At 34.0% G+C, this 23,620-nt stretch overlaps 1 protein-coding gene across 1 annotated transcript in view; it reads left to right on the top strand.

The window, feature by feature from the left end:
- Nucleotides 1–23,620, top strand: part of AP3B1 (adaptor related protein complex 3 subunit beta 1) — a 276,812-nt gene that overhangs the window by 60,745 nt on the left and 192,447 nt on the right. Inside the window, exons 4-6 of the mRNA XM_065875497.1 lie at nt 14,114–14,209; nt 14,829–14,989; nt 17,099–17,165. Coding sequence (XP_065731569.1) covers nt 14,114–14,209; nt 14,829–14,989; nt 17,099–17,165 — 324 coding nt within the window. The remainder of the gene's footprint in view (nt 1–14,113; nt 14,210–14,828; nt 14,990–17,098; nt 17,166–23,620) is intronic.

Genomic DNA, 23,620 nt, shown 5'->3' with positions numbered 1-23,620 from the left:
TGTAGCTTCTGTAGTGATGTTTCTTTCCTCTTTCATTCCTGATATTGGTAATTTTGTCTTTTCTCTTTTTTTCTTCATCAGTTTATCTAGAGGATTTTCAACTTTATTGACTTAAAAAAACCCAGCTTTTGGTTTTATCAATTTTCTCTGTTTCCTGTGTCATTGATTTCTTTTTGGTATGATTATTGACTTTTGTATTTATCTTTTTATTTCATCCTTCTACTTAATTTGGGTTTTTGTTGTTGTTTTCTATCATCTTGAGTTGGGAACTCAGATCAAATCTTTCTGTGAATATAAGGCTTTAATACTGTGTCTTTTTCTCTAAGCACTGCTTTAGTTACTTTCCTGAATTTTTACTTGATTTGTTTTCATTATCATTCAGTGAAAAATATTTTCTTTTTTTTCATTTCTATCACTTTTAATAGCACTTTACAATTCTCTACGTACTTTAAAAATTTATTTATTTATTTATTTTTGGCTTCATTGGGTCTTTGTTGCTGTGCACGGGCTTTCTTTAGCTGTGGAGAGCAGGGACTACTTTTCATTGCAGTGTGTGGGCTTCTCACTGTGGTGGCTTCTCTTGTTGTGAAGCACGGGCTTTCGGCACGCGGGCTTCAGTAGTTGTGGCACGTGGGCTCTAGAGCTCAGACTCAGTAGTTGTGGTGCATGGGCTTAGTTGCTCTGCGGCATGTGGGATCTTCCAGAACCAGGGCTCAAACCCCTGTCGATTGCATTGGCAGGCGCCAATAACCTGTGGTGCATAACCACTGCACCACACCACCAGGGAAGTCCTTTATGTACTTTTTTAAATCCTTTTTTTAATTGAAGTATAGTTGATTTACAATGTTGTGTTTATTACTGCTGTACAGCAAAGTGGTTCAATTATATACACACACACACATAAATATACATTCTTTTTTTAAAATATTATTTTCCATATGGTTTATCATAGGGCAATGAATATAGTTCTCTGTGCTATACAGTAGGACCTTGTTGTTTATTCATTATATATAAAAGTTTACATCTGCTAACCCCAAACTCCCAGTCCATCCATCCCCCTAAAAATATTTTCTTACTTTATGATTTCTTTTTTGACTTATGGTGTATTTAGAAGTATGTTGTTTAATTTCCAGATATTGGGGGAGGGTTATCTCATTATCTTATATTGTTATTGCTTTGTAATATAATTCCTTTTTAGTCAGGAAACGTCATTCTCTTAAAATTTTAAGAAGACTTGTTTATAGCTAATCATCTAGTTTGTTTTGGTATGCATATCACGTGCAGTGGAAAAGAATGTGTATTCCACTTTGGGTTGTAATGTTCTATAAATATTATTTAAGCAAATGTGTTGTTTAGATTTTTAAAATGTTTTTATTGACCTCTTGTCTAGATGTTCTACCAATTGCTGAGAGAGGGATCTTAAATCTCCCAATCATGATCCTGGAATTGTTCATTTTTCCCTTTAATTTAGTCATTTTTTGCTTATATTTTGAAGCACTCCTATTAGGCATAGCTCTTTTCAGGTGTTCCTGATGAATTGCCCCTTTATCCTAAAATAAACCCTTCTTTTTCTCTGGTAATACTTTTTTGTCTTAAAGTCTATTTGATTTCTTGTTATTAATATTGTCATTCCAGCCTTCTCATCTGTTTGTATGGTATATCCTGTTTTCATTCATTTGTTCCTAGCCTGTGTCTTCATATCTATTTGTGTCTCTTACTGACAGCATCTAGTTCCATGTTTTTCCCACCCATTCTGTCAGCCTCTGCCTTTTAATTGGAGTGTTTATTCTGTTAACACTTGATGTATTTATTGATGTGGCTGGATTTGAGTGTAGTATTACATGATTTCTTTTTTTAAATTTGTCTCCTTTATTTTTGTTCCTCTCTTCTTCTTTTCCTCCTTTTTATAGAGGAAATCACACTTAAATGTTTCCTGTTTTTATTTTTAACCTGTACTTCTTTGCATTCTTTTTAAGTGTTGGCTGTATCCATTCTTAACTTTTCACAGTTGGATTATAGTTAATGCTGCACTTCTTCACATAAAATATAGAAATCTTGCAACTGTATACATCCATATCTCTCCTTTTATGTTTTAGTTATTATCACATTTATATAAGTTAAAAGCATTACAAGGGACTTCCCTGGTGGCACAGTGGTTAAGAATCCACCTGCCAATGCAGGGGACACGAGTTCAAGCCCTGGTCCATGAAGATCCCACATGCCATGGAGCAACTAAGCCCATGTGAGCCAAGCTCACAGCTACTGAGCCTGCACTCTAGAGCCCACGAGCCACAGCTACTGAGCCCGCATGCCACAACTACTGAAGCCCGTGCGCCTAGAGCCCATGCTCCGCAACGAGAAAAGCCACCACAATGAGAAGCCTGTGCACCACAACTAGAGAAAGCTCACCTGCAGCAGAGAAGACCCAACACAGCCATAAATAAACAAACAAATAAATAAAAAAGAAGTAAGCAAGCATCATAAAACAGTACAATTTTTCCTTTAAATATCAATACTTATGACATAAAGAAATTAAAAGAAAAAACAGAATTTATCATTTATTAAGATATTTATCCTGTCCAGTGTTCTCTTTGACTTCTAAGGATCCAAATTTCTATCAGTATCATGATCCTCCTGCCTTAAGACCTTCTGTTGGCTTTTTCTGTAATGGAGGTCTGCTAGTGATGAATTCTCTTACTTTTATCTGAAAATGTTTGCATTTTACCTTCATTCCTAAAGAATTATTTCATTGGTCATAGACTTCTGGATTAATAGTTTCTTTTTGTTTCAGCATTTTAAAGATGCTTTGAAGACTCTTCTGCCCTCCATAATTTCTTATATAAAGTCCCTGTTAACTGGATCATTCATCTTCCTATGTAATTTGTAATTTTTCTCTTGACACTTTCATGTTTTATTCCATCTTTGGCTTTTGGTAGTTTGACTTTGGTGTACCTTGGTGTGATCTTATTCATGTTCATTTGGTTTTATGTGTGTTGAGCATCTTAGTTCTATAAATTACTGTCTTTGATCAAAAGTAGGAAATTTGGGGCCATTATTTCTTTTCTTTTTTTTCTTTCTATAAATTTTTTTATTTTTATTTTTGGCTGCGTTGGGTCTTTGTTGCTGCACACAGGCTTTTCTCTAGTTGGGGCGAGCGGGGGCTACTCTTCGATGTGGTGTGTGGGCTTCTCATTGGGTGGCTTCTCTTGTTGAGCATGGGCTCCAGGCACACAGGCTTCAGTAGTTGTGGCACTCGGGCTCAGTAGTTGTGGCTCGCAGACCCTAGAGAACAAGCACAGTAGTTGTGGCACACAGGCTTAGTTGCTCCACAGCATGTGGTATCGTCCCAGACCAGGGCTCGAACCCATGTCCCCTGCATTGACAGGTGGATTCTTAACCACTGTGCCACGAGGGAAGCCCTGGGCCATTATTTCTTCAGATAATATTTGCCCCCTTCTCTTTTCTCTTTCTGGTATTGAAATTACATATATATTATATTTTATTTTTGCCTGACAATGTATGAAACTTTGTTGGTTTTTTTAGATCTTTTTGTGTGTGTGTTGTTTACATTAGGTAATTTTTACTCACCTGTTTTCAAGTTTGCTTACTCGTTCTTCTGTCCTCTCCATTTGATTAAGTACATTCATTTTAATTTTAGAAATTGTATTTTTTCATTTTAGAATTTCAGTTTGTCCTTTTTTTAATCCTTTCTGTTTCTTTGCTGAGATTTCCTCTATTCTTTATTAATGGAAAGCACATTTTCTTTTACTTAAGTGTAATAGTAGCTCTAAAATCCTCGCCTGCTAGTTCCAGTATGTTTTTCTCAGGCTTTCGTCTAGTTAATTTCCTTTTCTTGTGTGCATATGTTCCATTTCTTTAGTTTTTCATATATTGGGTAATTTGAGTTGTATCTTTTGACATTATGAATATTAAATTATGTTGATTCTGTATTCTTTTATATTTACTCCATAGGTGGTGTTTTTGTTTTAGAAAGCAGTTATCTTGACAGGGTTCAAATTGCAAATTCTCTTGCTTAGGCAGCAACTTCAGTCTTATATTTTTTGTCTTTTGCTGAGCTGCTTTGAGTCTATTCTGATCTTGCATGGTTCAGGAGTTTGATAGATGTGGGTAGAGATTACTTGAAGAGTAATTATGATTCATATTGTCCTGGTTTTTGTTTAAATTGTGTTGGGTTTTCTTGTGATGCACAATTAAGTTATATGGAATCATTTGATTCTTTCAAAGCATACTTTTAATCTTTAGTAAGGGATACGGAAACACCTTTAGTCTAGACTAATGTAATCCCATTATTAAAGCAATGCCCTTAGGATTCTGCTCAATGATACATGTATTTATGAGATACTTTCTCTCTGGCTGGTGGGAATATGAACTTTTCCCAGCTTTTTGTGATCTTTGAGACCTGTTCTGCCTACTTCTTTCCAGTGTTTTTTGGTCTGGCCTCAGGTAGTTTCATCTTACTCATGTGCACGACAGTGCTTAGCCCATGGTAGACGGTTCTTCTCCCCAGAATGCATTCTCTCTCTCTCTCTCTCTATGAAGTGCCCTCCTCTTTGTTATTCTGCTCTGCAAATTCTAGCAACCTTGGCCTCTGTGAACTTTGATCACTGTCTCCTCAGCACAGTGAGTCTTCTGGATTCTGTTTGAGTTGCCTCCCTTTCCTGGTAGACTCACCCTCAGTTGAAGGGCTCACATTGATTTTTTTCCCTCTCTCAGGGTTCACAGTAATGTGCTGCCTGTTGTCCAACATACGAAAACTTCTGTTTCATTTTTTGCCCCTGATTTTCTGTTTCATTAAGGTAGGAAGGGTAAATCAGATCTCTCAGTTATTATTTCTATATTATAGCTTTATATCATAATCTGTAAATATTTTTAAAACCTTAAAATATACGGAATGTTATCAGTCAAATGAAAACATTAGTCTCAGTTTTCCCTACTTTCCATGCAGAATTTTCAGTTTGTAACTGGTGACATAACTTGAAAATTCTCTTCTTCTTTTCCGTCCTTACATCAGAGTTCTGTAATGGTGTCTTGTAATGCTTTATAGCCAGAATATACCGAGTGAGCCACATGTCATTAGCAGTTTTATAGTCAGTACTTAGGTATTTATAGTTTGAAAAACAAGGCATTTTCTAATGAAAAGATTGCATCGGTACAAGAAAAACAGTGTATAGGGCTTCCCTGGTGGCGCAGTGGTTGAGAGGCCGCCTGCTGATGCAGGGGACACGGGTTTGTGCCCCAGTCCGGGAAGATCCCACATGCCGCGGAGCGGCTGGACCCGTGAGCCATGGCCGCTGAGCCTACGCGTCTAGAGCCTGTGCTCCGCAACGGGAGAGGCAACAACAGTGAGAGGACCGTGTACCGCAAAAACAAAACAAAACAAAACAAACAAACAAAAAAACAGAGTGTATAAAATAATCATGACCTGAGAATGATGGTAGAATTTTTTAAGTGGAGCAATAAGATCAGCCAGGTCACACTTCATTTGTATTATACAAACACAAGGTTGATATGATGTAGACTCTAAGCTATTATTTTTACACTGTGAAGTAGATTGGGTGTTATTGTGTCTCATATAAGGAAAATGAGTAGTTTAAATAATCTTGCATTTGCATGTTCAAAATCTGGAAAAGTACACTGAAGTATATGTTATACAGTTTCTAGAGTACACATTTCTATATACAAAATGAATTATTTTCCTATCATAACTTTTTTATTAGAATAATTTATATTATAGAATTTTAAAGATATGTACTTTAAAACTACTTTTTAGATACATTTTAAAGTACACTTCATTTTTTTTGTTAGATAGTAAGTACATTACATATTTCAAATAGGTGAATTTTGTTGCCAAAATGAATAGGCATTATAAAGTGAATTTGACTAACTTGGGTAAATTAAAATCAAAACACTTGTACACTTATTGTCAACTTAGGAACTAAGATAAATTAATATTGGATTTAAATAACTTGATAAACCATCCTTTCTAAGATTCTAATTAATGGGAGAAGTCTAGACTGCACATGTAATCTTATAGTATTTGCGAAGTTTACTTATGATTAATTTAGTAGATACTTATTAAGCACTATTTATGTGCTTGTTACCATGTAAATATAATTGAGTTATTTGTAGTGAGGTGGATGGACCTAGAGACTTGTCATACATAGTGAAGTAAGTCAGAAAGAGAAAAACAAATACCGTATGCTAACACATATGTATGGAATCTTAAAAAAAAAAAAGGTTCTGAAGAACCTAGGGGCAGGACAGCAATAAAGATGCAGACATAGAGAGTGGACTTGAGGACACCGGGAGGGGGAAGGGTAAGCTGGGGCGAAGTGAGAGAGTGGCATGGACATATATACACTACCAAATGTAAAATAGGTAGCTAGTGGGAAGCAGCTGCATAGCTCAGAGAGATCAGTTCGGTGCTTTGTGTCCACCTAGAGGGGTGGGATAGGGAGGGTGGGAGGGAGACGCAAGAGGGAGGAGATATGGGGATATATGTATATGTATATCTGATTCACTTTGTTATAAAGCAGAAACTAGCACACCATTGTAAAGCAATTATACTCCAATAAAGATGTTAAAATGTAAATAAAATAAAAAGTTTATTAAAAAATATAATTCTGAATTGATAGTTCAGTTAAACTGTCTTTGACTTGTTATGGCCATGATATCTGAGCTTCTAATTGGATATGTACATTAGTTTTATGGCCTCTGGTATAAGAAAGTTCAAGTAGCTGAAAAAGAAAAATCAAGATTTCACTTAGAAAATTTGTGAGCTGTAGGTAAAGCTTGTCTTAGCGTTACTGGGAATACAGTCTGTCAGTAGCAACGATTGCTAACACTTAAAAAATGCCGTCTGTGCTAGGTTGTTAACGCCTTATATCAACTCCTTTTATCCTCACAAATAACCCTGTGAAGTTGGTTCTTTCATTTTCCATATTTTCCATATGAGGATAAGGTAGCAGTGAGGTTAGATTATCTGACCAAGGTCACACAGCTACTATGTGGCAGTCAGAATCCAAAGCCAGGTATCTTGGCTTCAGAAATCATTTTAGGTCATTCCCCTTTTAGAGCCATCCTTCCTGTTTGATTCCTTCCTCCTCTTTCTTCTTTAGTGTCTTTGACTTCTTATCATCATCTGGTATTAGCTATCCTTTGGAGGTATCTGGCATTGTTATAATTTTTTTTAACTTTATTTTATTGAAGTATAATTGATTTACAATGTGTTAATTTCTGCTGTACAGCAACATGATTCAGTTATACATATGTATATATATATTTTTCATATTCTTTCCCATTATGGTTTATCACAGGATATTGAATATAGTTCCCTGTGCTGTACAGCAGGACCTTGTTGTTTATCCATACTGTATAACAGTTTGTATCTGCTAATCCCAAACTCCCAATCCATCCCTTCCCCTCTCCCCTCCCATTTGGCAACCACAGGTCTGTTCTTTATGTCTGTGAGTCTCTTTCTGTTTCATTGATAAGTTCATTTGTGTCACATTTTGGATTCCACATGTAAGTGACATCATATGGTATTTGTCTTTCTCTTTATTATTTACTTTACTTAGTATCATAATCTCTAGATCCATTCATGTTGCTGCAAATGGTATTATTTAATTCTTTTTTATGGCTGAGTAGTATCCCATTGTATATACCTACAACATCTTGTTTATTCATTCGTCTGTCGATGGACATTTAGGTTGTTTCCATGTCTTGGCTATTGTGAACAGTGCTGCTATGAACATAGGGATGCATGTATCTTTTCAAATTATAGTTTTGTCTGGGTATATGCCCAGGAGTGGGATTGCTGGATCCTATGGCAACTCTTAGTTTTTTGAAGAACCTCCATACTTTTTTCTAGAGTGGCTATACCACTTTACATTCCCACCAACAGTGTAGGAGGGTTCCCCTTTCTTCACACCCTCTTCTGCATTTGTTATTTGTAGATTTTTTTTTTTTTAAGAATCAATTTTATCTCTCCATCTATTTATTTATGGCTGTGTTGGGTCTTCGTTGCTGCACATGGGCTTTCTCTAGTTGCATCGATCGGGGCCTTCTCTTCCTTGCCATGTGCAGACTTCTCATTGCGGTGGCTTCTCTTGTTGTGGAGCACGGGCTCTAGGCACGTGGGCTTCAGTAGTTGTGGCTCGCGGGCTAGAGCACAGGCTCAGTGGTTGTGGCACACAGGCTTAATTACTCTGCGGCATGTGGGATCTTCCCAGACCAGGGATCGAACCTGTGTTCCCTGCATTGGCAGGCAGATTCTTAACCACTGCTCCACCAGGAAGTCCCTGTAGATTTTTTTAACGATGGTTATTCTGACTGGAGTGCGGTGGTACCTCATTCTAGTTTTGATTTGCATTTCTCTAATATTTAGTGATGTTGAGCACCTCTTCATATGCCTGTTGACCATCTGTATGTCTTCTTTAGAGAAATGTCTATTTAGGTCTTCTGCCCATTTGGGTATAAGTTTTTTATGTTTTAGATGTGGGTAGATATGACCAAGTCCTGAGATATTGGTAATAAGTTATGCTGTAAGTAGTTCACTCTGGAATTCCAGTCTTCTTGTTGTAAACAGAAAATTCTGTATTGTTTATTATTTATTCAGGGCTGTTTGTAATGTTCAGATAGTTATCAACAGTAGAACTTTTCTATTCATCTTTATCCTTTACAGTCAGATTCTGGTATGCTATCTAATGTTTTGTAACAAAAATGTCACTATGAACATAATTACAGTAGTCTCTCCTTCCTTGTGGTTTCGCTTTCCATGGTTTCAGTTACCTGTGGTTAGCAGTCCAAAAATATTAAATGGAAAATTCTGGAGATAAACAATTCATAAGTTTAAATTGCACACTATTACGAGTTGTGTGATGAAATTTTGTGCTGTTCTGTCTGGGATCCCCAACCATTGACATCATCTGCTCCTGACATCTAACCATTGACACTGTCAGGCTCAGTGATCCAGGATCACCTAGAGCAGATGATCCTCCTTCTGATGTACCATCAGAGGGTCAGTAGTAGCCTAACCCTGCATCACAATGCCTACTTCATTCACCTTACTTCATCTTATCACATAGACATTTCATCATCTCACATCACCACAAAAAGAAGGGTAAGTGCAGTCCAATATGAGAGAGAGAGAAAGAGAGAGAACACATTCACATAACTGTTATTAAAGTATATTCTTACAACTGTTCTATTTTATTACTAGCTATTGTTGTTAACCTCGTACTGTGCCTAATTTATAAATTAAACTTTATTATAGTGTATATAGAACTTGGTAGCGTCCATAGTTTCAGGCATCTACTGGTTGTTTTAGAACGTATCCCCCACAGATAGAGGGGGACTACTCTGTTGATCTGTTTTGGATTTTTTTTGTTCTTGAAATACCTTGTTAGTTCTTGGAAACATGCTTAATCCTCTAATGTTGTGGGAAAACTGACATAAGCTTCTTAAAATTTGTGTTCAGAATTGATTGATGTTTCATTGTTATCAAGTACAAAATTTCATTTTTACCAGTACATACTGCCTTAGACACACAGTTGAGCTGTACGTCATCTGCCATTCGATGTCAAATGATACCAAAAGTGACCTAGTAAGCCATAGTACTAAAATAATCAAAGGTTTAGTCAATAACTCATGAAGTTTGATGTACTAGTATTGATAAACTAATTAAACAGATCTGCCTGTGTTCTTCCAGCCTACTGGGGCTCTGCTGTGATTAGCTTTACAGCAAGGAATATTGTAACACTGAATGAAAGTAACTGATAAGAGAATGGTGTAGTCACGGAGCTTTAAGTACTCCCATTTCTGATCACAGAATGGTTTCAGGGAAAGTAGGCTTTCTCTGCAAACCTGCAGCCAGTCAGTGCATAGGCCTCTTGTGGTCAATTTTGATTGATTCTTAGAACTAGAACAAATTTAGTGTTTTGCAACCTTCTGTGATTTAATAATGTTATGCTTTTTGCTATAACAGTCACAATAATCCTTCTCCAATAGTGGGTAATTATAGCAGTGCCTGGTAGCTCAGCTGTGGTTTGAACGTTTCAGTGTTCCCAGTATAAACTCCTGGATATATTCTGGAGTTCATAATTCAGCTTTACAAGTTGGCTGTACAGTTAAGTAAATAAAGGTGTTGCTGAGAAAATACATCCCAAGAAGATGAGGGGGTGGGTGGATCCTAACCCATTCTTGTTTCAAAAGTTTCCTGAGAACTGTAGACTGAGATCCGAATATAATTGGTAAAGAGAAATAATATTTTAAATGATAATTTTCTAAAAAAACCCCACAAGTTAAAGACTTTTGAGGCAGTCTTCTTAATACCTATTGTTTTCTCACAGTATGTTGATGTCCTTTTAGACATCTACTTCATGAATTATATCTATTGGTGGTAAGTTAGATCCTAGGTATAGCAATCTAATGGGAAATGTCTTTTTTTTTTTTTTCCAGTCTCTCATTGGGCTGTGATGTTGCATTCAGCTGATAATTATTGGGCTTTTACTATATTGCCAGGCTATGTGATAGGTTGTGGGAGTATATAGATTAGTAAGGAATGGTTCCTGTACTAAATAACCTCATGTTCATTCCAAGGTGAATTTGAGAAATATCTTATTTAAAATACATCTTGTGTGTTGATTTGATATATTTAAATTGGTATAAATCAGTCAACCAGCAAGTGTTGGTTGCTTTTTGGCACTGTTGTAACTTAGGAACTTTTTTTTTTTAACATCTTTGTTGGAGTATAATTGCTTTACAATGGTGTGTCAGTTTCTGCTTTATAACAAAGTGAATCCCATCTATGCATATACATATATCCTTAACTTAGGAACTTTAAAATCTGGTTGGGGAGAAAATCATTTATAACTCAAACAATTAGATAAGTGCTTCTAAACTGAGATTTAAGAATTTTAAAAATTTATATTTCCATTTAAATATAATCTAAAACATTGGGTATATTTTGGATCATTTGGTTGCCATCTTGTATACTAGTACCACATAATATTGGAACCCATTTTTTGTATTCTTGTGTGAGATCACTTGATTCCGTGATCATTTGAAAGTTTCATGGACTTTAAGGAGCCTAAGTGGGTTGATATCATCTGTAGATGAGTGGTCACTTGGGTGAGACTGCTTTTCATTGATTGGCACTAAGAGGTGTGTTTTTTTAGAGTGAATTTGTTCCTGATTGGCTAACGTTCAGAAGCAAGGGGCTGTCACAGGTTGCTTGACTTGCAAAAACTTGTTGATTTAGCTGAGTTTTTGTCTATTGAACAGGTTTAAAATAGTTCTGGTGGCTACATGTTGCCAGTGCTATAGAAAAAGCCATCATAGGAATGTGGGAACTTAAAAATGTTTTCAGTTTCAGATTGTTTATAATGAACATTTTAAAATACTTTTATAATCAGAGAAAGTACTATTATTCTGTGTTGGAGGATGTCTAGAAAGATGAGATTCACCCCTAAAATGAAAATGTCTTTATTGTTTTATCTGAGCATAAAATTAATATTCATTGTAAAAAAATTAAATAATATAGAAAGATGTAAAGAGTGAGGGTCACTGGTTAATGCCGTCACCCAGAGCTAGTCACTGTTAACATTTTACTATATAAATTTTTTCAACTTTTATGCTTACCTGGTTTGAATCCTGGTTCTTCATTTAATAGATTTCTATATTGGTCAAGTTACTTAACTTCTCTGTGCTTCAGTTTCTTCACCTGTAAAACAGGAAAGGTAATACCTGTTCATTGAGTTGTGAATATAAAATGAATTAATCTAAATATAACATGTAGAACAGTGCCTGACACATAGTTACGTGTATAAATATTTGCTATTATTACCATATAATGTCCATTCTAAGACATCTGTTTTCTATTTTAAAGTTTATGCAGTTGGGACTTATCTTAACAATTGAGGGTGGCTTACAATTGGCAGGGTTTTTTCTTCCTCTCTTTGAGGTCTGTAAAGTTATGGTACATCTTACAATTGGTGGTTTATCTTAGAGTGATAAAATACAATATATGTGTATCTTTTTTATTAACACAGAAGTGCGATCATACAGTGCATACTGTTTTGCACCCTTAAAATTTTTTACAAGGACATATTTTCAATGTCAAGTACAGATTTACTTAATTATATATAGTGACCACATAGTACAGCATTATATGGATGTACTGTAATTTGTTGTACTGTTCCTCTCTTAGTGGAAATTTTATTGTTTCATTTTTGCTTTTGTGGAAGATTTTGATTAGTAGAACTTAGGAGAAAGTAGGATTGATAAACTGAGTGGAGATTGAGACAAAAAATCAAGTTATATTTGGGGACTCTTCCTTGTTTGACTTTAAAGGAAGATTATGGGCTGTATTGAATCCTGAGTTAAGGATTTTAGGTTTCGTTTTTAAGATTTTGTGGATCTATTCAGCATGAAGAGTAATTGGAAATATGTTTTTTGTTAGTTTCACCTATAACCCTGTCAATATAGTACAGACGAATCAATTGGTATCATCTTAAAATGGTGTGTTTAGCATTTTATCAAGGATAAAGACGCAAAAAGTATGTTCATTAAGTTTTCACTTGTGTCCATGAAATTGTGAAGAACAGCAAAATAGGTTGGATTAAAGATTAAGATCTAAAATTATCTGAGGAGGGTGCCGTGATGTGTTGAATTTAAGTTGTTGAAAATGTCTGTAGGTAAGTAAGATATTGCCCTCCTTTTAAAAGAAGAAACCTCACTAGGACAATTACTCGAGTATGGATTGATTTAGTCAGTAGCGCATTTAGAAAAAGTATATGGGTTTTGTTTTGTTTTTTGCGGTACGCGGGCCTCTCACTGTTGTGGCCTCTCCCGCTGCGGAGCACAGGCTCCGGACGCGCAGGCCCAGCGGCCATAGCTCACGGGCCCAGCCACTCCGCAGCATGTGGGATCTTCCCGGACCGGGGCACGAAGCCGTGTCCCCTGCATCGGCAGGCAGACTCTCAACCACTGCGCCACCAGGGAAGCCCTCGCTTTTTTTTTTTCCAAAATCTTAACTAGTTTGTCTTGCTTAGACTTCATTTGTAGTTTGGAGTGCTGTACTGAAAAAAATATAGACAAATTGAGTGAGTTCAGAAGGGAACAGACAGAATGGTGAAGGAACTCAAAACACTGCTGTGTCAAGGGAAATTGGACTGTAAGGGAGAGAAGGCCATGACAGTTGTCTTTAAAGAAGTCCAGATTGGTTACTGTGATATAAAGTATGGCACAGTATAGCACTGTTTTCCTTTTCAGCATTGATTCTACCTATTTCCAGCTACTTCCCCTCATTTCCCATGCTCTTTGAGCATTCCATTAACTTTTAGATATGTACTATGGGGATATATCAGAAAATTAATCAAGCAATGGTATCTGAAGATATTTGAGAAGGGAGATACAAGCTACAAGCAGTGTCAGAAGGAAGCAGTCGAAGAATTTCAACTCAAATTCCAATTTTCATTTAATTTTTCTGCTCATCATAATTTTGTTATAAATTTAGTGATTAAATTGACTTTGCAGACGGTTTTCAGAACACACTTCCATCCTTTTGGAATTTTTATTACATTAAATTGATATTGTCACACATTATTCTTACTGAGCTGAAAATACCATGTAATGTATATTGGAATGTGACTATTACCATAGAATCAGAGTTGGGCCTCAGCACCTTTTGACAGATGAGGAAACATAAGCTCCCATACCATAGAGTTAGTGGACAGAGCCCAAGGTCTTTATATTATTTGTATCCCTCATTTTGAAAATACTGTTCCAAATCAGTTAATGTTTTAATATTCTTGTATGAGTTTTGCTCAAGAACTTTTTTTCCCATCAAGAGGAAGCACAACTGGATAGGATATTGCTATTGTGGATTGGATTATTAAAATGCTTATTACTTCACAAGCTTTTTCTGTTTCTGTTCATTATCCTACAATACATTATCTTTATTTTACCATCTGGGCTATGAGCAGGTTCAGTTATTTAGTTCAGGAAAGTTGAGTGTGGATTTTAGTATAGAAAATATTAAATGTCTAATTTTCACTCTGGCTAGGATTAACTTATTTTTTCTTATTCACAGATCAAGAAGTTAGTATATGTTTACCTGGTCCGATATGCTGAAGAACAGCAGGATCTGGCACTCTTGTCCATAAGCACTTTTCAGCGAGCTCTGAAGGTAAATAATAGAGTGAGTAGGCAAATAGCTGCAACGTTTCTGCACAGTTGAAGGTGTGTCATTTAAAGAAGTGGAGCAATAATCCACTAAATGGTACAGTCATGTTTTGAAAGAGTTAAAAGGCCTCTCATGGTCCCTATTCAATGCCCTTAGAATATAATTTATTCTTATAATCAACTGGACTTTGCCTTGTATGTTCCTTTATGTTCAATATAATCATCATTGTGCCTCAAAGAGCTCTTCATCATTACACCAACTGGTTGTTGAAAGTGTACAAAGAGGGGACATGACTTTTTTTAAAGATAAAATTTATGACCTGCAGCATTTTGTTATTATGAAACTCTAAAACCCCAGCATGTTTAGTAATATATGATCAAGTAGAATTATAACCATTACTTTTCTTGTTAAAACATTATTCAGAGAAATAAACATTTATTTAATTCTCTTTTTCCTTAGCCATTTCCATATACTGGGTATTTAAATTAAGTAGCCTGGTTTTCTTTGTTTTTTTTGCTATTGTTGTATTACATCCTATAAGCACCTGTTAACTGTATCATAAAGATGTATTTAAAATATTGAAAACTTGAAATTTTGATGAATATTTTTGTACTGTCTTTAGGACCCAAATCAACTAATTCGTGCAAGTGCTTTGAGAGTTCTATCAAGTATTAGAGTGCCAATTATTGTACCTATTATGATGCTTGCTATTAAGGAAGCTTCTGCTGACTTATCACCATATGTTAGGAAGAATGCAGCCCATGCGATACAAAAATTGTACAGGTTGGTACTTTGTAAATAATACCAAAGATCCCTAATGTTGTGTGGAATGTTAAAGCCCCTGGAGGCTTATTTTATTAGCGCTTATAACTAGTCTGTCCTTAAACTAAGTAAACTCAGTGGCTGTGTTTCCCCTGCCCACAAATATTCTTTAGACATCTTTAATTTTGTTTTGGTTATAGAGACCCTAGGCAGGTTTTTATTTGTGAGCCTGTTAGGGCCTGTGATAATTTATGGATTTTATAACTTAAAAATAATCAGAAGTTGAATTATCATTTATATAGTCCATCTCTCATTACACATACACATATGTTATTAGAAAATTAAGATTTTTTTTTTTTTCTGTTTATTGCAGGGTAGAATCTTAAGTGTGTTATTGTCTCAATTCACTTTGTTACCCTTACCCCTTCTTCCATCTTTGATCCTGCTGCTCCCTTCCTTGCCTGATTCTTTTCCAGAGCTATTTTATTAGATATTATTTTAATACTGATTTTTAACTATAGCACCATACCATATTTATATATTTATTAAATTATCGTACGATACCTTGATCTCTCTGGAAAACATATTGCCTAAATAAAATAATTATTATCTGTAATCATTTGGTATTATTTTCTGTTACCATTTATTCCACAAACTTTTATCAAGATCATTTTGTGTTTCTAGTGTTGTGTTACATGCATAAGATGTATGAAAACGATAGAGAATGTGGTATCACATTCCTATTGAGGTTTACGAAAAAAATCAAACGTATGCCAAATAATTAAAGGCAATCTATAATTGAATAAGATATTGCTATATGATATATATGTACATACAAAGGCACACCAACAATGCCTTTGATAGGATAGGGCTCAGGATTATCATATAGGGTTTCATAAAGTAAAGATGTAATGAAATGGGATTAGTTAGGAAAGACTGGAGAAGGGAGACTGTTGTTGGCATATTAAAAGGTTTGAATTAAAAGGTTTGAATGTTCAGATAATTATAATGGTCAGCAGAAAACTTATATAATGTTTGTGAAAAGTAAAAAATCATTTTCTTAGGTTAACTGTCAGACAAAGTTATCTCACACTTCTTAGTCTTTATCCTTTCTTGTTATCAACTTACAAAATAAGATCCAAGCTCACTACGATAGTTTAAAAGCCCATCACTGGGCTCCATTTAACCTCTCTTTGTCTTGAATTTACAGTCTCGTAGCTCAGTACTGCCTATTAGTCCTCTACATAAAATGTTTTTATCTCATTACCATCTTTTGTTCCTCCTTTAGTCTCTACCTAGAATATTTCCTACTTTTTCCAGCTCTAAAGTCAAGTTGTTTAAGATTCATCTGAGATGTCACTTCCCAAAAGAAACCCTCCACAACCTTCCTGCCTCCATTGGTGTCCTTCTTTATCCCCATAATCCCTTATATATACCTCCATTATATGGTATGATTATGTTTGGGACTGTCTTTATTAGACTGTCTTACTTATCTCTGTATGCCCATCGTTTAGCTTCTCAATAAATGAACAGTTGAATTCTATGCTAGGAAGAAATTATATTATTAACAATATTTCAGTGCTTACAGCTGCTATTTAGATGCATCTGTCAATTCTGTGTGTATGTGGGCCTTTGTTTATATTTCTTGGTTTTAGATGGCAGGTTTTATTATACGTGTCTCTATCAGTAAACTAGAACGGTACAAAATTCTTATTTGGAAATTCTGTATATATTTTTTTGACAATTATGTGTCCATGCTCAAAAATGATTGCTATCCTGTTATTTTCCCCCCAGTTAAAAAAAGATTTTGTGGTTTATCTACTTGCAATTACTTTCTTAAGGCTTCCCATCTTCTTTTTAAGAAGTAGATTTGTTCTTTAAATATTTTCTTAACAGTATTGGTATCTGGGTTTAATTAATATGAGCAAGTTTAGATAGAAAGATTAGGACACATCTGTGGGAAAAATCAACCCGTTCCACTTTAAATTTGTTTTCTGTTTATTTTTGTCTAGACATAAGTCTCCCCCACTTTAAAATTTTTTCAATATCCTTGAAACGATTAGCTTCATTTAAAGTTAGAATTAAAGGAAAAAAAACTTAATGTAAAATTTTTTTCTTTTTATGGTTTAGCCTTGATCCAGAGCAGAAGGAAATGTTAATTGAAATAATTGAAAAACTTCTGAAGGATAAAAGCACAGTAAGTAATATCTTTTTTTTTTTTTTTTAACATCTTTATTGGGGTATAATTGCTTTACAATGGTGTGTTAGTTTCTGCTTTATAACAAAGTGAATCAGCTATACATATACATATGCTCCCATGTGTCTTCCTAATATCTTTTTATGTCCAAGTAAAATTGTGCTTTATTTACATAGTATCATTTTACTGTTGTATATTTGATATAATTGTTCTTATTGATTTTGAAATGTATAAATATTAATGGAGCTCATTAAAATCCTTGAAGAATAAAAATGTCCAGGTAAAGAGAAAGATTGCATTTGGAATTTTAGTTCGTTACATGTTTCTTCATCAGAATCTGAAGAAGGGAAAGTTGGGGAAAGAAAATTCTTTTTTTAACCTGTGGCTAAATTGTTGACTGCTTTTAAGGTCAGCTTTTTTATTTTAAGCAGTGATTTATTAGGATTTTTAAAGGCTGAATCACTTGGGAACAAATAATTATTTTAAAATGAAGTATTCAGTATTAAAGAGATAATGAAAAATTAGAGGAGTGTGTTTTAGTATTACAAGTGTGTTGTTTTTTTCTTAAATACTAAAATGTTTTCATATGTATAACGCTGTTTTATTGGCTGGGTAGAATGATCTTACTGGGTAAACTTCCCATCTTTTGGGAACGTACATGTCTCTTCCTCCTTCCTATTCCACTCCTATTCTTTGTGTGTAGTGACATGATAATGGGGTCTAGAAATAGGGATGATGCATGCGGTCTCTGAGCAGACCTCTGGAGGAGCTGGTGTAATGATATCTTTGATGGAGGCTTCTGCACCCATATATATGGCTCAAAACTATTCAGGAAAAGGATTCCAGCTCATCTTAGGATGGTATCACCCAGGTGCACGTATATCTGTATATAGCAGCTATCTGATACAGTAACCACTAGACTCATATAGCTATTATTATATGGCTTAGCGTATGGTCTGTCTTGGAGAATGCTCAGTGTGTATTTGAGAGGAGTGTATTGGGTTGGCCAAAAAGTTCGTTAGGGTTTTTCCATAAGATGGTATGGAAAAACCCAGCCAAACCTTTTGACCAACCCAGTATATTCTGCTCTTTTTGAGTGGAGTGTTCAGTAGATGTCTCTTGGGTATAATTGGTTTATAGTGTTGTGCAAGTCTTCTATTTCTTTGTTGATCTTCTTTCTTGTGGCTCGTTGAAAGCAGAGTGTTGAAGTCTACTATTGCTATAGAGCTGTCTATTTCTCCCTTCAATTCTGTCAGTGTTTACTTCATATATTTAGGAGCTCTGGTATTTGGTGCATTTGTATTTATAATTGTTTTACCTTCCTTTTGTCATTGTAAAATGTCTCAATCTCTAGTAACAGTTTTTGTTTTAGGGCAGATTTTTAGGGCTTATAATTTCCCATGTATAAAGTTTTTGTTTGTGTTGAAAGAGCTGTTGTATATAAAATCCTCAGCACGTGCCTGACACCATAAAAGGATACATAAGAAACAAATGACTCGAAAAGAAATGTAAAGAATACAATTTCTTTGTAAATTTAGAATGTCTGTTCTTGGGTTCTGACCATTTATTTCCAAAATACAGTAGAAAAAAATATTGTACTTGTTCATAGTAGGTCTTTAATAGTTGTTGAATAATTGTGAGAATTAATTTGTTAATATTCTTGGTTATAGTAATTAGGTATTTTTTATTATTTTCAGTGTTTTGCTTCCCAAATGGTGTGTGTCATGCTCAGAGTTCATAGGTAGATCCTTTGGGAGCTTTGACTGTCTTTCATTTATAAGGCACTCTTCATTCCTAAAGTGTTATATAGGATACGTTTATTTTTTAAAAATTAAAAAACCACCTATATCTATTTATCTATCCATATGAAACAGCAGTAGTTTATACTGAATTCTCTAATTCCAGAGCAAGAGCACAATGTTCCTTCCAGTGTCCTACCTTTTCATATTTGTAACTTCATTTTTTCCAACATTAAGAAATGTGACTTGCATTATCCACAATATATTTACTTATTTACTCAGTCCCAGAATGCAGATAAAGTATTGTTTCAGAATTGCTAGCATGTACTCTGCGAAGAGTAGTGAGATGGGGACTACTAATTGAGTTAAATATTCGTTTAGAGTTATATTTATTGTTAGCCTTACTTCTTTGAATGCTGTTGTAAATTGAAGTCGCTTTATCATTGTATGGTTGAACTTGTTATATTGTTCTCTAAGAAAGCTATTGATTTTCTGTGTGGTAATTTTATATCCTGCTTCTTTACTGAATTCTTTTATTGTTTGATTTAGTTTTATCTTTCAATCTCCATTTGTTTTATTCTGGAAAATAAATCATATCATTTGCAAACAGATAATTTTACTTCCTCTTTTCCAATACCTATGACTCTAATTTTTCTTGTCTAATTATATTGGTTTTTAACTTTAGTACAGTGTTCAATAGTAGTGGAGATGGTGGACATCCTTGCCTTGTTTTAGTTTAAAGGAAATGCCTGTAATGTGTCTGTGTTAAGTAAGATGCTGACCGTGAGGATTTTCTCTTTATCTTTGAAATATAGTTTTACCTGGTGTCTCAGGGTTAGTTGATATGGGTCAATTTTTTTCCTAGTACCCGGTGAGGCTTTTTAAAATATAGATTTAGAATTTATGTTATTTCTGGCAAACTGTTGTTGTTGTTGTTTAAGATTAAGTTTTAAATATTAATTCTGTTCAACTGTTACTTTTTCTTCTTCAGGGATTTCAATTTTCTCTAAGTTGGATCTTCTTTGCCTGTCGTACATTTCAACCATTATCTCTCTAAACCTTTTTACTTCTTTATCTCATTTTCATTCTTTTGGTTCTTTTTTTTAATGCCATTTCAGTTGTTTCAGACTGTCATAGATCTTTGTGAGGTTTTATGATGTATACATGAAAGATAACACTCTGGGATTTAGGACTTATTTTTCTACTTATATATAATCGAACTTTGGAGATTCTCTGTATTTTAATTATGCTTAGAGCTTAAGTTTTAATCTTTTTGCTTTTTCTGAGTTTGGGTTGAGAGATTCAGATTTCCCTAGGTACCATTAACTTGTCTACCCAGTATTTAATTATGTTTTGTGAATGTTTTCTGATAAATTTTTCCTTTGTATGGTTATAATTTGATGTAGAAAGGTTAAAAATATTCTGATATCTATATAGATATTTATGGATCTTATCTTTACTATTACTTTTTCTTGTCATGTATAATATATTGAAGGGATACAGCTATATTTCTTCCCCCCCCAATTAATAATGTTAGTATTGACATTTGAAATCAGTAATCCTAAATCATTTTTGTTTAAAAATTTCCTAATTAAATGAACCAGGTCTAATTTACTTCCACATTTTGAAAAGGAATTTATTTGCTGTCAGCAGAAGCTTCTTGGGATCATTGTGATGATGATGATAACATTGCTCTTGCTACTGATAAATATAAATTTGAAAGGTGTTAACATGTTTAAAAACTTTTCTTTAACCTCTGTTGATTATGAGATATACCTTCTGTTGCTTCTTTTAGCCTAAAGGAAGATTTTCTTGAAGTTGAGATCTCAAAGAAAATTAGTTGTGTAATTCTCATGTTAAGGAAAGGTGGAAATAAAAAGCTTATTACAATATAATAGAAATGTTTTTCCCTTTTACTGGAGAAAGACCAGTATTTGTCATATGAATAGTCCTTTCCCCAAAATAAGTCACTTTGGGGTTAGGAATACAGTTATGGTAATGTAACTAGAAGAACATTTTAGAGTTACTAAGATAACTGTTATCTGAAGGTATCTGTAAATTTTAAAAGGTATAATAGAAACTTACAATTGTCAGTATAATTGAAAGGGAACATTTTATTTATCCTTGATCATACCCAGTCAACTGTTATAAGTTTTTTTTAATATAATTTCTTCATTGTATATTCCTAGATTTATCATTTTCATCATATTTTCTCTATTTAACATATCCTAAACACTTTTCTTCTTTATTGAAAACCTTTCCTAATGTTCAGGTGTAAATTCCTTTTTAAAATTTATAATTCTTTCTCTTGTTTTTCTTTAAAATGTAGAAATTCATACTTGTTGAGCAATTTAAGCTTTGTAGTGAACCTTCTTTCTTTTATTTAGAACACCTCAAAAGGTGTTTATTTCCTTTTCCTTTCAGGTTAATTTTAAAGAAATCCTTTTGTAGCATTTAACTTTCTAATAGAAAACAGAGTTTCTTAGGAAAACAAATTAGGTCAGTGCCTACTGAAAATCTGAGTTGTTTATATTTTTTTGATGACAGAGTTTCTTCTTAATTAGTGAATATATTAGTAGTTCATAGCTAAGCTGTGAGGGTAAGACACCATTTTATAAGTTATTGGTTTAATGTTGGTAAAAGCTTCACTATTGTGGGCAAAAAAACACACCTCTTCGTTTGTGCAGATGTTTTATTGTGTTAGATCTATTATCCAGCTATTAGAAGATAAATGACTGATCTTTCCCATTTTCCATGCCTCAAGAAAATTGAAATAAGAAGGGGAATATCATTTGGGCTGTATGATTAGGGCAGGTTGGATGGCCATTAATTTAAGAGAAGAAAATCTTGGCTGCATTGGCCAGCTTACACCATATTATCAATCAAACCTTGATGCACTTCTTGTGATGACCCAGCACTCTCAGGTTTTTGCAACGTTAATTAGAATTCATGACAAAATAGATGCAAGGAAACGTTTTGTACCCTTCATAATTTTATAGAAAATTTATTGTTATTAGAGGAACCATTTGCTTAGTGTGATTTTTTTCATTACCAGCTTGTCAACTAGCATAGATAATCTGGCGAAAATATGAACTCCATAGATGGAGTGTCACTTTTGTTGATGGTTCATGTAGTTTACCTTGGAGCACAGCTAATGGCTGAAGTTCATAGCAACAGCACAGAAAAACGTGACAACCAAGGGAAGATAAATGAACCATGTTTATTGCTTTAATATAAAAAATACGTAAATGGAAAACTGCATTTGAATTTGATGAGTTCATTGCTAGTTTTCTTGGAGTGATTTATTTTTCCCCTTATATAAAAAGCTACTATTGACACAGTGAGATGGAAATTAACTGTCTGTTTTTGGGAAACCAATATTTTTGTTTTTCAAATCTGAGTAGATCATTTTATTTTAATTTTGTAAGTTGTATAGAATATTGAATATTTAATATACCAGAATAATCAATTCTTCTGGCAGTGTTTAGGCTAGAGTCGATTGTTAAAACCATATAATGAAATATCTAAAATCATCAGTTTTATTTTGTAAAGGTTTTTTCTTTATGTTCTTCCTAATTATTTTTGTGTTTCCATGAACTTTATCTTTACGTAAGTAATGAATTATTTTCTTTCATTTTCAGGTTATTTGTTAATACTTTAGAACTATTTTGTACCTGTAGCTCTTGTTTTGATAAATTTAGTACCATGTAGGAGCTGATTTTCCTTTTAATTCTTTGGTGTCTAAACATATTTGAAAAAGATAATCTCTAGGTTTGGGCAGAATAACTTGATTTTACATAGTATTCCTTAAATTGAAATTTTGTTGAATTCCCATTTCAATTTCATAGATTATTTTATTCTAAGTGGTATTATTTATTTTTGTACTTTAACACCCTTGCCAATTAAAAAATATGTATCTTAATATAAGATTGACATATATAAATATAAATGTATTTCACAAATACTGTGTTACTCTATAGTTTGATGTCGTAAGTTTAGTTGTTTTAAGAGATTTTTAAATGATAATTCTAATCTTTTAGAAATATGATTATCACAGAATATAATTTCTGAAGAGTGATTTGTGCAGAAGACATCAAAATGTGGTGTTGAAAACACAAACATAACTTCCTTCCCATATCAATAGCACATAGAAAATTATACATATAATACATTTTTATTTAGTTCACACAGATAATCAATTCTTTGCTTTTTCGATTGAGGTGCCTACATGCTGGGACCAGCAGGCACCAGTACATGGGCAGGGCTGGAGTCAATAAATGCAGCTTCACGTTTATACTGATTGGTAATTCATAAAATCCCCACAGGACTGGAAACTTGTTTAGCATAATAGCAAGTCTATATTCTGAGCTGTTTTCTTTCAATTGTATTGTTGGTTGCACATTAATAAGCTAAATGTCAGCCAAGTAGAGGGACACTAAACACTAAAAATATGAATATCATTGTATCTAATATTTTTCAAAAAGTACCATTTCAGTAAGTTATATTTCTATTTAATTGCTTATTTTAAGACATTAGGGAAATTTTAGATACTAAAATGAAGATCCCTAGTGTTCAGAAAGAATATGATATTAATTTATTTTTTCAAAACCCTATTATATTGTGGGCTAACTGCAGACATACCAGTGTACCTATATAAAAATATTTGTATATTATATATTCTGCTTAGCTTGTATCTTCATACCAAAGAAATCTTAA

The sequence above is a fragment of the Phocoena phocoena genome, chromosome 3 (assembly GCF_963924675.1).
Source record: "Phocoena phocoena chromosome 3, mPhoPho1.1, whole genome shotgun sequence".
Classification (NCBI taxonomy): domain Eukaryota; kingdom Metazoa; phylum Chordata; class Mammalia; order Artiodactyla; family Phocoenidae; genus Phocoena; species Phocoena phocoena.
The sequence above is the reverse complement of the archived record's forward strand: the minus strand, read 5'-3'. Positions and strand labels throughout refer to the sequence as shown.